Source organism: Loxodonta africana, chromosome 7, assembly GCF_030014295.1.
Source record: "Loxodonta africana isolate mLoxAfr1 chromosome 7, mLoxAfr1.hap2, whole genome shotgun sequence".
In the NCBI taxonomy this organism is placed as follows: Eukaryota; Metazoa; Chordata; class Mammalia; order Proboscidea; family Elephantidae; genus Loxodonta; species Loxodonta africana.
This window is the reverse complement of record NC_087348.1, coordinates 81,097,550-81,114,685: the sequence shown is the minus strand read 5'-3', so window position 1 is coordinate 81,114,685 and position 17,136 is coordinate 81,097,550. Positions and strand designations below refer to the sequence as shown.

Below are 17,136 nucleotides of genomic sequence, written 5' to 3'. Positions count from 1 at the left end.
AGTGTAATGGTTAATGAATTAAAGAACAAATGTTATTCCAATCTTTTCAAATGCCTCTCAATTTCCCGAATGGCTTAATACACAGATGTGTATTAGCTCTCTTGATTCAGCCTGATACAGCTCAACCTGGTTTTGTGCCGTGAATGGGTCTCTTGTGGAGATACAGAATTAATTCCAGAGTTTTGATTCTTATAGGTGAGTGAGTGACACATGCCATCCACTGCCTCCTCTAGTCTTGCCAGATCTTGCTAATATTTTTAGCTAACGTCACTTCTTAGAAGATGAATTACTTATAGTTCTTTCCTTCTTTCTAAAGAGTATTTTCTATTTTAAGAAGAATTATTTTTGAGTGTGTTTTAAGTGAAAGAGTGTGTCCTTTTCTTCAGATGTGCAATAGATTATCCAAGTTCTGGCTTCATCATTAGATTTCAGGCACCATCTGCATCCCTACCCTCTCCTGCCTATCTTGGGTATGCACCTAAATTGACTTTTTCATCCTACTTTCAGTCCTGTTGTGTCAGTCCTGTTATCCCGTGTTGGAACCAGCATAGCTTCCCATAGCAATCAGGCATCCAAATTAGCAGGTTTGCTGAATAAGGATGAGTGTTTTACTGCTTTTAAGTTCCCTTCCTGATCATGCCTTGAATATGGTGGGGCTTATGTATTGGTCAATATTTCCTGGGATTAATTTACATTGATAACCAGGCCTCTTTTTGGATAGTATTTGAGAGCTTCATATATGTATTACTTTATAAGCATTATTCAAGAATGTCTCTGAATATGGCTGATCAATGATAAAGCTAACCATTTTTGGGGTCTTTCAAAATAATTTTTTTATATTACTGTTTTTCTTCAAAATAATAGCTTTGATCTCCTCTCTCTTCTCTGTTTTATAACTTTAAAGAGTTATTCTAACCAAAATACAAGACATCTCAAATATTCTCCTTTTCACCCAATATTCCAGTCAGCTACAGCTCATTATTTTCAGATTATGACTTCTCTATTTTTTTTTGTTAAAGTCTCCTCTTCCATGTAGAAATGCTGACGTATCCTCTTTTACTTGGAAAGCCTAAAATCAGTGTCTTCATTTGGCAAACATACCCATGTTATAAATCTCAGTTTAAAGTCCATCTACTCCACAATGCCTTCCTTTTCTCTTCTCAGTGGAATTAGTCTGATCATCTTGAGCCCTGTGTATATCTTCCCCAATAGTAGACTACAAACTATTCTGAGTCTCGGAAAGTGTTTCATTCATCGTTTCAATTTTTTTCTTTTATAACTGATAATACAATGCTTTACGTATTTTGGTTGTTTCATTAGTATAAAACTGAATAATTCCCATACACATGTTTTGCTTCTTATTTTTATTGAAATCTTTTTAGGGCAAGAATCAGGTTGTTAATATAGTACATTCTCCAAAGTACCTAACAAAGAGCATCATATGACTCATAGTTCAATATAATTTTATATGTCATAAAGCTTAAGACTGTTGATCTTGGAATGAGACTGACTTTTATTTAAATCTCAGATACAATGTTTAACCACTAATAAGCTGTTTGACTTTGTTTCATCAGTTTGAGCCCTAGTTTTCTAATTTAAAAAGAATGATGATTGCTGATAAGCTGCTTGACTTTTGGTTTATCAATTTTAGCCCTAGTTTTCTAACTTAAAAAGAATAATTACCCCCTTACACGATTATTACGAGATTTAGATGACTTAATCCATGAGAAGCTTTTCTCGTAGAGTCTGAAACATGGAAATAACTGATACTGAGAGCTCATTTTATTATTTTACCTATGTACACTGCTTCTTCTAATGTCTGCAAGAAGGATGCTCTTTGTTATTTTATGTACTTTGGAGAGGTAATGACCCTGTCATATATGTCCCCTTCAGTCCCCAGTAGAATTTCTAAGATTATTGTGCACTGTTTTATAAAATCCTTTCCATATTCCAAGCTCAAAGTGATAAGCTGTGGCACCCTTAGTCCTTGTCCTCAGTCATCTCTTAAATTCTCCGTCCTGCTGCCTCCTTTCAGATGTTGGCACTTGGCTCACAGTCTGGCTGGATTTGTTCAGGTAGATTCACTGCTCTTCACAATGAAAGATTGTTAGATTACCCCTGAACATAGACTAGAAAGAAAAGAAAAGATCTCAAATTAGCTATTGAGAGCTGTGTGCTTATAGATTGGCTACACATATGTACACAATTTATCATTCCAATATTACTATTCCTTTTTTTTTTTAATTGGAAAGTTTCAAATTCTCTGTAATTTACCTCTTGAAACACACTGTCATGGACTGAATTGTGTTCCTCCAAAATATGTGTCAGCTTGGCTAGGCCATGATTCCCAGTATTGTGTGGTTGTCCTCCATTTTGTGATGATAAAAAAAAAATGTATTGTAAATCTTAACCTCTATATGTTAATGAGGCAGGATCAGTGTTGGGTATATCTTGAATCACAGCCTTACAAGAGAATGTGATTCAAGTCACACCGTTACTCAAGTCACACCGTTACTTAAGTCACACCCTTGTTTGAGTCACACCTTTTATCTTAAAAAAGATAAAAGGAGAGAGATATGAGCAGAGAAGAGAGGAACCTCATTACCCCTGTCATGGATTGAAGTGTGTCCCCCCAAAATATCTGTCAACTTAGCTGGGCTACGAGTCCCACTATTGTGTAATTGTCTACCATTTTATGTGATTTCCCTATGTGTTGTAAATCCTATCACTATGATGTAATAAGATGGATTAGCAGTAGTTATATTGATGAGAACCACAGGATTGGATAGTGTCTTAAATCAATCTCTTCTGAGATATAAAAGACAGAAGTGAGTAGAGAGCCATGGGGACCTCATACCACCAAGAAAGCAGTGCCAGGAACTGAGGTTCCTGAGCTGAGATGCTCCCAGACCAAGGGAAGACTGATGACAAGGACCTTCCTCCAGAGCTCACAGAGAGATAAAGCCTTTCCCTGGATTTAATGCCCTGAATTAGGACTTCTGGCCTACTGGCCTGTGAGAGAATGAACCTGTCTTTGTTAAAGCCATCCACTTGTGTTATTTCTGTTATAGCAGCGCTAGATGACTAAGACAACCACCAAGAAAGAAGATCCAGGAGTGAAACATGTCCTTTGGACCTGGAGTCCCTGCTCTGAGAACATCTTACACACGGGGGAATATTGAGACAGGGATCATTCACCAGAGTTTACAGAGAAAGAAAGCCTTCCCCTAAAACTGGTACCCTGAATTCAGACTTCTAGCCTACTACACTGTGAGAAAATAAACTTCTGTTTGTTGAAGCCACCCATTTTTGGTATTTTTCTTATAGCAACATTAGATAACTAAAACATGAAAAACAGTTGGTAGATTTTACATATTGGTTGTCATGTTTCTGATTTCTGGGCACCTAGAATTTCATATGTATGGGATGTGTAAAGTCATAAAATCTAGAATCCTCTTTTAATTCCCTCTAAAGAATCTTTACTAAACATCCATGCAAGATTTGCTCAATTTCCTTTAATGATAAGAAACTACTTGGCACATGAACAAGGAAACCTCTGTTTCTGTTGTGATTTTTATAAAGGTCCTCCTGACTTATCTGCAATTTTTCTTTTTGATGCCATGTGGAATACTTTATGTTGAATTAAAATTTCAGTGCTAGCCTCACTAATTTTAACAGCATTTGAATTGTGAGCCTATAGGCTTGATAGTTCTAAAACAAGCTTAAAACTTACGAACATTAAGAATCTTGCTCATTCCCCTTTCCAGAAGGATTCCATTCCCCCATGGTTTGCCTTCTCCTTAATCTCAAAAATTCTATTAGGTCAGGATTTATTTCACTCATTTTTGTACTTCCTACTGGATAACACAGGGTAACAAACATATATAACATGTTTAGCAAATACTAATGGAATAAATTAATAAAATGTGGACTACAATAGGTTGGAAGGATGAAATGATACGTGGAATGAAGTAGATTGTATAATGGAATGTTGGAGAAGTATATATATAATGGAATATGGTCATATCAGATATGTCTTTGCAGGGTAAACATTTCAGTGCATGGGGTTTTGAGAATCTCAGAAGTGGTATAAGCCCCTAATTTCTTTTTCTGTTTAAATATAGGTATTATATGTTTTTTTACAGACATTGTAATGATTCAACCTTTCTGTCCCATGTTGAAAAGAAGTGGTGATAGTGGACATGCTTGAATTAAATTTAGGAGTAAAATCTTTAGTACTTAACCATTGATTACAGTGTTTGCTATAGGTCTTTTGGAAATATACTTTATCAGAGCAAGGAAATTCCCCTCTATTATATTTTGCTGTTTTTAGGTGAGTGTTTACATTTGTCAAATGCTTTTTTTTTTTTTTTGCTGCTCTTGAGATGATCACGTGCCTTCACTTGTTATTCTGTAAATGTGGCAAATCACATTAATCAATTTCAAATATTGTTACACATGTTCATAATAAATGATCATTTTCACATATCACTGGATTTGAATTAGTATTTTATGAGCTTTTGTATATGTATTCATGAGGTTGATTGATTATTTTCCTTTTTGTCATGATATGTCTTTCCCATCCTTTTAATCTATTCATATTTTTGTATTTGAAGTTGGTTTCTTGTGGGCAGCAGACAATTGGGTCTCTTTTATTCATATTTAAAATTTTTGCATTTTAATTGGCTTGTTTGCATTTAACGTTATCATTGATATGGATTGTGATTATCCTAACAATTAAAACTTGTCTCCTTAACTTACTACTGTCTAATTACCATTATATGCTTTGAATGTGTGTTTGGGATTCTGTACAATTGCTTTAAGTGACTTATTTTTGCTCTGTGAAGATATTTCTAAAACAATACAAATTAATGATAAGATAAATCATAAAGTACTCGTTTTAGGAATATTTTTTTAAAGAATGACACTAATATGAAAAATGAAGCCAGCTTTATTAATAACATTTGTCTTCTTAAAGGGTCTCTTATATATATCCTCCATATCCCTAACTAATTTTACTTTCCGTAACAAATAATAAGTCTCAGTTCATGTAACTCTGACACCTCAGGAGAGAGCACTGCTGTTTCACTTCATTTAAATTCAAATGCAGAAATCTTTCTTTTCACCCTGGAAGTGTGTGTGCATCTGCAGGGAGACAGGATCCCAAGGGAAACAGATTCCTAAGCGAATTCTTCATCTTTCCAGGCACAGGAGAGGAGCTATAATGGAGATACCATGTTCATAAAGTCTTCCAGGGGGTTCCAGCCACAAACAGAGGGCAGTGAGAAGTTGAAGAGCCACACACTGCTTGAAAGTAGCTGGCTGGTCAAGATCGCTTTTTGGGACAGACTTTCTCTGTAGGTATGTTTGGGAACAGAACACTGGAAAACCAAACATAAGTGACAATTGACTTCATGCACTGTTTATTTCAGAGAAGGTCATTGCACCCTATAGACGCTGAAGTGTGAGGATCCTGAAGATCACTGATGTCAGAAGAATATGTGTGTCAGCTGAGCTCCTGGAAGGCTAGCTTAGATCTGTCTCTGGCAGTGAGGTTGACTGAAGAGGAGATTTTGTCTTTGAATATTAGAAGCATGCTGTAAGTGTCAGGCTTTCTCTCTAAGAAGAGAAAACATAATGGAGGCCTTGTCCTTGACCTTATGGAGGCGTTTTGATCATCTGAGGAGACGTGACTTGTGAAGAATTAGAGCTCCAAGCAGAGAGATACAAGCATAAAAAGGAACTGAAAGTTATTTCCTAGAGAGTCCACAAGAGGAAGATGGCTTTCAAATTGGGAGGCTGGTGGTTGGGCAGAATTATGTTTAAATAAATATGTTTAAACTGAAGATAGTTATAGAACCAGCCAATCTGACACCTGAAGCTGAGCAGAGCTGTGACTTTGGCTGGCTGAGTTGAGGCAGCAGTCTGGGATTAGGGTTAGTCTGAATCAACGGTTAGGTCAATATCACAACTGAGGGTAGGTCCATCATTCTCAAAGTGCTGTTCCTGGAATTGCAGCATCAGCATTACCTGGAAACTTGCTATAAAGGTAAATTCTCAGGGCCCACCCTAGACCTATGAAATTGAGAACCCTGGGGGTAGAGCCCAACAATCTGCATTTTAACAAGCTCCACAGGTGATTCTGATGCATACTTACTTTTGAGAGCCATGGGACTAAATGAAAGACAAGCCTGATGAGACACCCACGGTATACATTTGAAAAAAAAAAAAATCTAACCTTGGTAGGGAGATTTTTTTTTTCTGTGCCCTAGTTCCTAGAAGTGCCCCAACAGCAAGCCCAAATATCCATCTGTAAGAGATGTTTCTTGTCTTTTTGAGGGGAGCACAGCAGAATCTGGCAACTTCTTTACCAGCGATGGTTAAGAGGATACTTAAAGAGAATTGAAGCTCCTCATATCTTAGGGCATGTTTATGTATTCCTTGAGTTCTTCCTTTGTCTTGGAAAACTCATTCCCTCATCTTTTCTCTTTTTACCAGGAAATGAAGAGTATTTAGTTAGCAGTTACTTACCAAACACACACATACACACTCAAAAGATACTACAGAGGTATTTTTGTATTCATTTTTTCTCACCACTAACTTGTTCTATACATATTTTTTCACCACCAAATTGTTATTTTTTTCCTTGATGCTTTTTTCTTTCCAGGCTTTTGCTTAGTGTTGAGCAAGAGCACCAATGGTTTATGGTAGAACAAGGGATGGAGATGCTAAATAATAAAGGAAAAGAATCAAAATCATTACGATGCTTTTAATAATCTTTCGTTCTTACCTATCTGAACTGTGCGTATTGAGTGTTTATTATGTTGTGAGGTCCCTGGTGTTTTTCTCTGTTCTGTAATAAAAAAAGACAAGTCTCCATCATTGGCCAGAGGGAGCGTGTTCTTTATGAAAGAAAAGTAGGAAACACCAATGAGTATAAAAATACTCATTGAGTAGAGAGAAGTTTTATTAACACTTTATTATCAGTATACTCAGGATATTTAAGGAGCAATGGGAAGGAAAGGTATCCACCTATGCACAAAAATGGAATAATTGGAGAAAATATATCCAAGAGAAAATGTTCACTTGGGACAAATAGAATGTGACAAGTAGAAGTTAGAAATTTGAGGGCAAGATGGGATTCTCTGAGAAGACCACGACACATAAAAATGCAAAGGTGAGACAAAGCAAAGCACATTTTACAGGTGTAGCTGGGTCTGTGTGTGTGAAGGAATTTGGGAATCTGTCTGGAGTTGGATCATACTCATATTAAGGGAGTTATTTTTAATCCATAAAGTTATGAATGTAAAGGAAATGCTTTTAACAGGGAAGCGATATGCCTCAATTTGAACATTACATTATTATGTCAGTACAATGGTGGAGAAGCTTGAAAGCCTAGAATGGAGGCAGATCTGTTAAAGGCCATTAATGACACAGTCAAATCCTGAATTAGTGTCTGTTTTCTTTCAGCCAATTCCAGGTCCATCTACCAATCATGGTATTGTTTCCCAACAACACAGTGACCCAGGTGACAGAATTCCTAATGATCTGCTTTCCAGGGATGCAGGACACACAGCACTGGCTGTCTATACCTCTAGCTCCTCTCCTGGTTTTGGCCCTTGGGGCCAACTTTGTGTTATTACTTGCCATCCGACAGGAGGCCTGTCTGCACCAGCCCATGTACTACCTGCTTGCCATTCTCTCCATGCTGGATGTCATCCTCTGCCTCACAGTCATTCCCAAGGTCAGACACCCCTTGAGCTCTCTTTCAGGCACTCACTCATATTTCTCTAAACAGCACTTGGTTTGCTATTATAATTCCCCCTGCCCCTTCAAAGGAAAATCCTCAGTGAATCACCCATACTATCATACCAAGTTCATCACAGCTCCAGATAGGCCCCTCTCATTCTTACTGCCCATTCCTTTCTAAGGATTCATTAATTCTTACTTGCCAGGCCCTCACTTAGTGTATGAGTCAATGATATTCTCAAAGTCCAGTTCTCTTCTTACTTCTAGGGAGATCCGCCTTCCTCCTGAATGACCTCCACCCCTACAAAGAAGGGCTCTAGAATTGCCTTTCTCTAATGTAACTGGATGTGTGTTTATGTCATACATGAGCTAGAAAACATAATTTGAAGATATTTCTTATGTGTATGGAGGGGTTGGTGAGTGTCCACATAAATATTGTTCTTACTGACTTTGATGTTTCTCTGCTACATTTTATGGGTAGATCTTTCTAGCTAGAATTTGAGTAAGAGCTCAGGGAGGACAGAACTAGAAATAAATAGATAAAATTAACAAAGGGTGTGGCCTATGGATGGAAAGAAGAGACCATAGCTTGAGTCAGGCCCTGGAGATCAGGATGCACATAGAAGGTATTTGCAATGAGGATGCTGTCCTGGATGGGGTTATGGAGTTAGGGTTTGGAGAGATGAATGTTTGAAGCCATTTGAGGGTTTTCCCAAGGATTAGGTCCTCTAGGGTGAGAATGGATGTACAGCGTTTTTGAGAACAATGATTCTGGCAGGTCCTGCTCATCTTCTGGTTCAACATGAAGCCCATCAGCTTTGCGGGCTGCTTCCTGCAGATGTTCATCATGAATACCTTCCTTCCCATGGAGTCCTCCACCTTCCTGGTCATGGCCTATGATCGCTATGTGGCCATTTGCCACCCACTTCGCTACCCATCCATCATCACTGAACAATTTGTCATTAATGCAGCCATCTTTATTGTCTTCCGCAATCTTTTGGCCACACTGCCCACCCCAGTTCTGGCTTCCAGGCTTACCTACTGTGCCAGCAATGTGGTGGAGAACTGTATCTGTGCCAATATATCTGTAGCAAGGCTCTCTTGTGAGGATATTCACCTAAGTAAGCTCTATCAATTTGTGAGTGTCTGGTGCCTATTAGGGTCTGATCTGGTGCTCATTTTGCTATCCTACTGCTTCATCCTGAGGGCTGTGATGCATCTGAACTCAGGGGGTGCAGCCACCAAAGCCTTGAGTACTTGTAGTTCTCATCTCATCCTTATACTTTTCTTCTACACATTGCTTCTTGTCTTCATCTTCACAAACAAAGCAGGAAAGGAAGTGCCCTCAGAAGTGCCCATTCTTCTCAATGTCCTGCACCACGTCATCCCACCAGCTCTCAACCCCATAGTTTATGGGGTACGAACCCAGGAAATCAAGCGGGGGATTGTCAAGCTACTAAAGTAACAGCGCTGAGCCTGTGAGTCAGAACTCAGGGAGTATAGACGTTTGAGATGTTTTAGTGACTGTTTAGATAAACAAGTAACACATCCGCGCTGCGACCTTCATCTTGAAATCAAACCTTCCTCAACTTATATCACATTATTTACTCTCACTACCACCTCTGCAAATCCTTGTTGAACCATTTATGTATCCATTTTCTTCTTCATATGGATCTCTTGTTCTTACCGATTCGCCAATTACTCATTAATTAAAGAAGTATTCAACATCTTCCATGTAATTTTCAGTCTTTTTATTCTGAGTGCTTATTATTCTTAGTTCATACAGCAAGGGATATGCCAGAGTGATAAGGGTAGAGTCAGGGAAACCAGTGAGGATTTTATTTCAATAGTCCAGGTGAGAAATGATAATGGCCTGTGCTGAGGTGGTGAGTGAGACTTAAAGTGTAGGTCACAATATTGGCAGAGGTTCCATATTTAGGGGATAAAAGATGGAGAGAAGTAAAGGACAAGACCAAGGATTTAGCCAGAGCAATTGGAAAAAATACATTTGTTATTAAATGAGGAGGTAGCTTGGCATGGAATATTAAAAGTTCAGCTTTGGACACTTAATTCCATTTCCACAGAAGACTCTTCTCCTCAACTGTACTTTTTAAATTACTAATAAATACCCAAATGATGAAGTAAAAATAAGCAATTGGAGATACAGTACTTGTCAGGGGCGAGGTTTAAACTAGAGACAGAAATTTGAGTCATAAGAATATAGATGGTATTTAAAACTTTAAATCTTAATCTAAATGACAGTATTGTTTACTAATAAAATTTCATATGTTGGTTTTATCAAATACATGAAAAATTATGCAATTTTTTATAAGAACAAACATTCATTAACATAATTCAGCAGAGCAATGGAATTCCTATATTCAAAATGGAAGATAGAAATTTAATGCAAGGTTTAAGGACATTCATAGCAAGATGTGATCAAATACTTAATCGATGGAAAGAAAGATGAAACCATTCACTAACAGAGTTGAATATCTAACCCCCCCACTCCCCAGTTCCTGGAATCCCTAGTAAAGTGTCTGGGGATAGTTTGTTTCTCCCTACATCTGGAGTTTATGGCTCTACCCCCAGTCAGATTCAATCATCTTCTACCATATGGCTCAGCTCTGCCCCCAGTAGTGTCCAGTATGGGACTGATGGAGGATGAATCCCTGTAACCAATCAGCATTTGAGGCAGATGCTTTAGTATTGAGCCACCATTCCTATTAAACTTAACCAATACATAACATCTCTGTGTGGTAGCACTTGCTTTCTAGAGCTATTATGACAATAGAAACCTGGCCTTTAAACTCCAATCTTTTCTCTTGTATATCTCTGGTTTGTAGGATTGGGCCTCTACTTTGGTTCTGAGCAGAGTTGCTATTTAAATATCCTGCACTGACTGCCATACTTCTGGTAGGCCTGCTCCCTGACAGTCACCTTTTCATAGCCAGGCCTCCGTTGTCTTGAAACCAGAGGTCCTTCTACCTGCAGTGACATCTCCTGAGTGGCTACCACCCTGGATTTCTGCCTCCGCCACCCCATGTCTGTATCCCACCCCCCTGCTGGCACACCCACTCCTTCTTGGACTTGTGCCTGTTCTAGGCTTAGTCCACTGTGCTTACTGTTCCATATGAGTGGAACAGCCTCATGCTGTGTGTTCAAATTATTGACTTCTCAACATTTATAACCTCAGTTTAAAAACCACTTCCATAGAGAGTACCAAACCAAAAAACCAAACCTGTTTCCACAGGGTCAATTCTGACTCATAACAACCCTATAGAACAGAATAAAACTGCCCCAAAGGGTTTCCAAGACTGTAAATCTTTACAGAAGGAAACTGCTATATCTTTCTCCCAAGAAGCGGATTAATACAAACACCCAACCTTTTGGATAGCAGCTGAGCATTTAACTACCGTGCCACCAGGGTTCCTTCCATAGACAGTAGTACCTCCTTAATAATCACATTCAAAGTGGCCTCCTCTCCCACTTCAGGAGACAGTAATACATTATACTGTCTTTTATTCTTTATAGCATTTATAATTTTGGGGAATGATTTATTTATTAATTTAAGTATCTAATGTCTTGAATTTTTCTCCAGAATATACGTAGACTTTTGCTTTTTTGCTATCCTTAGCATCTAGGATGTCTGGTGCATATTAAGTGCTAAACATAGATGAAACGTCCAAAATTTTTCCTGTATGGCCACTGGGATGCCTGGTAGGACACTACAATATTCTACTGGATAAATTTCCATTGTTAGTTGAAATGCCCTCTCAGGTATCTGACTGATAAGCCTAGTTGTGATAGAAGAGTCTCTAATACCAGGCAATATTAGGTTACAAAAAAATTCATTTTAATATTATCTAAATGGTTGCTCTGTGGTTCAGAGGGCCAGATTTCCATTCATATTTTTACTGAATGTTAAAATATAAAGCATTCTGTATATCTTATTTCTTCTCTGAATTTTTTAAAATTAAAAAACCATGGCACAAAATCAGCTAATTTCAAGTATTTATGCATAAAACTGTGAAAATCTGTTTAAGTAAGATTTAAACTTTAGATTAAAAAGTGTGATGTAATCGTTTCCTTTACAATAAACTCTTAACTTTAATAACCATTCTTTTCTAATGCTAATATTCCTTGTTAGTCACTAATAAACATTAATTAAACATTACTGTCTTCCCCCTTTAGACTTACATAGGTACATTCCTAGGCTTAAACCTGATTCGTCTTCAATTTTGTCACTGCAGGGTTTTGGGTTCGTTAGACATGCTTTTATACGCCACTCTCAGTATTTTAGCAGGAAGAAGTCACCATTCATCCTCAAACTCCCTGGCTTCTTTTTCTCCTTTCTGCAGAGCAGGAAAAGAGAAAAGAGAGAAAGAGAAATCAGAGCTTAGCAGTATAAATTTTATTGTGGCCAAGTTTTTACCGAGCAAACTATTTTATCCAATTAACTTGCTTCCCTATCTGTTTCCCTGAGGTTTTAAGACAGTATCTGGAATAAAAGCCTAATTCATATCATGTGCTTCGAGTGGGATACAGCCACTGAGCTTCTCTATTTGCTGTTTTTCATGTGGAAATCTGGCATAACATTTTTAAAAAATAAGTTTAAAATTTTTTAAATTTCAAGTAGACAAAAAAAAAAGCAGAGTTTTCAATAATACAAATCAATTTCAAAACTCTATTTTAGTAGAAATAGTTTAGAAATTTCTTAGTTCTGGGATCCATTTCAATTGAAGGTTTTTTCTGTCAGTTAATGGAAAAGTGGGGATTTGCTCTGAAATAAATTAGTCTGAATCACAGTCAGATCCATTATTTTTGGACCACTGATGGAAAGATGTTGGACAGATATCATTTAGAAGTTACAAGCAATTATCTGCTTCATAACAGTGGTGGTGGTTTAGACTTGCTTTAGAAGTAGATTCAATTTTTGTTTTCAGAAATATCCTCATTGGCATTTAATAATAATCATGTTGGATTAAGACCTTGTGAATACCATTGTTTTTAAGAGTGTGATTTTACTTATAATGGTCTGTATAATAGTTTATCTACTGTGTGAACAGAATTTAAACCTAATTTTGCCTGTAACTATTGCTTATTATTAGAGAGATATAAATGCATTTTCATTGTCAAGCAGATAGTAATAAGAGTCCAGCAGCAGTGAGACCAAAGACTATGAGGAAAAGTTCAAGATTAAAATTCTTTTCATTACTAGATGTAGGATTAAAGAAATTGACAAAGCATAGAAGACTACACCTTTCATCAAATATTTTATTTAAAGCTAAATTATCCAGACTTTGGGAATCACACTAAGAGTGGACTTTGAGGCATTTTCTTTTTGGGGTTAGAAGGCAGGAACCCATAATTTTGAGTGTGAGTAAAACTTTCCCTGGATGGAATTGCTATTTCCCCTGTAAATCATCTTGGATCATGCCAATCCTGGGGACAGGCAGAAGAATAAAATAGCATGACTCAGCTCATTTCAGAGGGAAACGCTTTGTCTGGTGGGGGCATCATAGCTATTGCCAAAAAGTAAATACATGTGGAGTCCTGTGATCAGGGGAGACAATAAGCTTGCAATAAGGGTGCAGTCTGGAACCTGTAAATGTTGTGGTGGAAGAGATATTTCAGGCAGGCTTGGACTTTGACCTGTGAAGAAAATCACAAACTGTAGTATTTGGTTGTTACCCCTGATACAAAGTTCCCATTTAGTTTCACTTGTCCTCTTGAGGGAGTAGGGGTTAATCTCCCTGACAATGCTTAAAAAGAAAAAATAAAAGAAAGACTCAACTGTGGGAATGATGCCTGTCTTAAGGCAGGAGATGGTTTCATAAACTCTTAGAACTAGAAACATGTTTTTTAAATAAGTAATTCACTGCTTTCATGTAACAGATGTGGAATCTGAGACTCAGTGAGTTTACTGTTATTTTTTCAGTCATACATCTTGTTTGTGGTTGTGCAATGCCTAGAACACTGAACTTCTAACTCCATCTCAGGCTTTCTGTCTTTATCAAGTCATTTACTGCACTTAAATTGTACCTCATTCCTTCTCAATTCCTTTTATTTAGAAGAAAACCCACCTAGGATCCATACTGATTTATGTTTTACATAACTTCAATCAGAGTTCTTCAGTGATATCAAATTTGATACCTCTCTGTACCACTGAGGGCTAATAAAGTTCCTGGACCAGAGCAATTGTTTATAAAACCTTTGTCCAATTAACAAACGAATCGAGTGTTGAAATGAGTCCTAACATATTTCAGTGTCATTACAGGAATATCTTCTGAGTCCACAAGAGCAGAGTCACATACCAGAGCACACACTGTACTATTGTGAATCCAGAAGAAGCTACAAGCACTGCGTTGGTGTGAAGACACTGAGGGAAGACTTTATATAATAATTACTTCTCTTAAACCCAGTAAAAGCGATTGTGCCATATGTGAGCAATTCTCGCAAGGACCCTACCCTTTAGAGGGCTAATGCTGTCGACAATACACAGGCTTTGCCTAACGGAGTGTCATGAATTGAATTGTGTCCCCAAAAAGTATGTGTCAAATTAGTTAGGCCATGATTCCCAGTATTGTGTGGTTGTCCTCTATTTAGTGATTGTAATTTTATATTAAAGAGGATTAGGGTGGAATTGTAACATCCTTAACCAGGTCGCATCCCTGATCCCATGTAAAGAGAGTTTCCCTGGGGTGTGGGCTGCACTACCTTTTATTTCGGAAGAGTTAAAAAGAAAGGGAAGCAAGCAGAGAGGGGGGACCTCATACCACCAAGAAGGCAGAGCTGGGAGCACAGCAGACTTGGGAGTCTGTCTTAGGCTGGGTTCTCTAGATAAGCAAACCAGTAATGCGCAAAAATATATATGTTGTTGTTGCTGTTAGGTGCTGTCGAGTAGGTTCCTAATTATACTGGCCCTATGCACAACAGAACAAAACACTGCCCAGTTCTGAGCTATCCTTACAATTGTTCTTATCCTTGAGCTCATTGTTGCAGCCACTGTGTCAATCCACCTAGTTGAGGGTCTTCCTCTTTTCCGCTGACCCTGTACTCTGCCAAGCATGATGCCCTTCTCCAGGGACTGATCCCTCCTGACAACATGTCCAAAGTATGTAAGATGCAGTCTCTCAATCCTTGCTTCTAAGGAGCATTCTGGTTGTACTTCCTTGCAAGACAGATTTGTTCGTTCTTTTGGCAGTCCATGGTTTATTCCATATTCTTCGCCAACACCACAATACGAAGGTGTCAATTCTTCTTCAGTCTTCCTTATTCATTGTCCAGCTTTCACATGCATATGATGCGATTGAAAATACCATGGCTTGGGTCAGGTGCACCTTAGTCTTCAAGGTGACATCTTTGCTCTTCAACACTTTAAAGAGGTCCTTTGCAGCAGATTTACCCAATGCAAGGCATCTTTTGATTTCTTGACTGCTGCTTCCATGGCTGTTGATTGTGGACCCAAGTAAAATGAAATCCTTGGCAATTTCAATCTTTTCTCCATTTATCCTGATGTTGCTCACTGGTCCAGTTGTGAGGATTTTTGTTTTCTTTATGTTGAGGTGCAATCCATACTGAAGGCTGTGGTCTTTGATCTTCATTAGTAAGTGCTTCAAGTCCTCTTCACTTTCAGCAAGCAAGGTTGTGTCATTTGCATAACACAGGTTGTTAATGAGTCTTCCTCCAATCTTGAAGCCCCATTCTTCTTCATATAGCCCAGCTTCTTGTATTATTTGCTCAGCATACAGATTGAATAGGTATGGTGAAAGAATACAACCCTGATGCACATCTTTCCTGACTTTAAACCAATCAGTATCCCCTTGTTCCGAACAACTGACTCTTGATCTCTGTAAAGGTTCCTCATGAGCACAATTAAGTGTTCTGGAATTCCCATTCTTCACAATGTTATCCATAATTTGTTGTGATCCACACAGTTGAACGCTTTTGCATAATCAATAAAACACAGGTAAACATCCTTCTGGTATTCTCCGCTTTCAGCCAGGATCCATCTGACATCAGCATTGATATCCCTGGTTCCATGTCCTCTTCTGAAACTGCCTGAATTTATGGCAGTTCCCTGTTGATATACTGCTACAGTCATTTTTGAATGATCTTCAACAAAATTTTGCTTGCAGGTGAATAAATACATACAGAGAGATTTATATTAAGGAAACAGCTCATGCAGGTGTAGGGGTTGGAAAGTCCCAAGTCTTTGGATCAGGATAGAGTCCTTTCCCAATTCACGGAGCTTCAGAAGCTTGTGAACCGAAGATGAGCAGGTTGGAGAGCAGGGATCCTGCTCACAGGCTGTGACAGTCAAGAAATCTTTAAGGTTGGCAAGCAAGAGAGCAAGATTTCTCCTGAGTCAGCTGCAGGAGCTGGCGATCCCAAGATAGGTAGGTCAGGGAGCAGGACTCTTGCTCACAGGCCATGAAGATTGGCACATCCAAGATGGACAGGTAAGCTGCTAGCTCAAGTCGTAAGAACCAGAGGTCAGACAAGAGACAGCTGCTGGGTCCAGAACAAGCCAACAACCTTTGCAAGTCAAGCAGGAAAAGGAAGTAGATGGTGGAAGGCAGAGAGATGAAGCCTGAGGCGGTGGTGAGCTGCCACAGGACCCACCCCTGCCAGTACCACTTAGCAGATTTCATCATGGGGGTCATCACGTACAAATTTAAACAGAAAAGTAACCACAGTGTTATACAGCTGCCAAAACACTAAGAATCATGGCCCATTCAAGTTGACACAAAATCTTAACCATCACAGTCCATGCCTTTTCAACTTGGCATCTGTACACATCTCCCCAAACCATACACAATCTCTGAATAAACACAATTACAAAGTTATACTTGTGTCTAACATGATATAACTAACATACGTAAACCGAAAATATGCTAGCCCCGTTTGCATCTTATATATATATATATATTTTAAAATAATTTTTATTGAGCTTTAAGTGAACGTTTACAAATTGTCAGTCTGTCACATATAAACTTATATACACCTTACTCCATACTCGCACTCACTCTCCCCCTAATGAGTCAGCCCGCTCCCTCTTTCCAGTCTCTCCTTTCATGACAATTTTGCCAGTTTCTAACCCTCTCTACCCTCCTATCTCCCCTCCAGACAGGAGATGCCAACACAGTCTTAAGTGTCCACCTGATACAAGTAGCTCACTCTTCATCAGCATCTCTCTCCAACCCATTGTCCAGTCCCTTCCATGTCTGTTGAGTTGTCTTCGGGAATGGTTCCTGTCCTGGGTCAACAGAAGGTTTGGGGACCATGACCGCCGGGATTCCTCTAGTCTCAGTCAGACCATTAAGTCTGGTCTTTTTATGAGAATTTGGGGTCTGCATCCCACTGATCTTCTGCTCCCTCAGG

General features: G+C 38.6%; 1 protein-coding gene across 1 annotated transcript; it reads left to right on the top strand.

Moving 5' to 3' along the window:
* The first annotated feature begins 3,959 nt into the window (after nucleotides 1-3,959).
* Nucleotides 3,960-10,546, top strand: LOC100654562 (olfactory receptor 56A4-like). The gene is made up of 2 exons (XM_003422882.3): nucleotides 3,960-7,744; nucleotides 8,528-10,546. The coding sequence occupies exons 1-2, from the start codon at nucleotides 7,496-7,498 to the stop codon at nucleotides 9,212-9,214; spliced, it is 936 nt and encodes a 311-aa protein (XP_003422930.2). The 5' UTR covers nucleotides 3,960-7,495; the 3' UTR covers nucleotides 9,215-10,546.
* Nucleotides 10,547-17,136: the final 6,590 nt, after the last annotated feature.

What these genes read in the sequence shown, in the direction of transcription:
- LOC100654562 (XM_003422882.3), top strand. Translation starts at nt 7,496, where the DNA reads ATGGTATTGTTTCCCAACAACACAGTGACCCAGGTGACAGAATTCCTA. An exon ending in GCCTCACAGTCATTCCCAAG is followed by an intron (nt 7,745 to 8,527) that starts GTCAGACACCCC and finishes TGATTCTGGCAG; the next exon opens with GTCCTGCTCATCTTCTGGTT.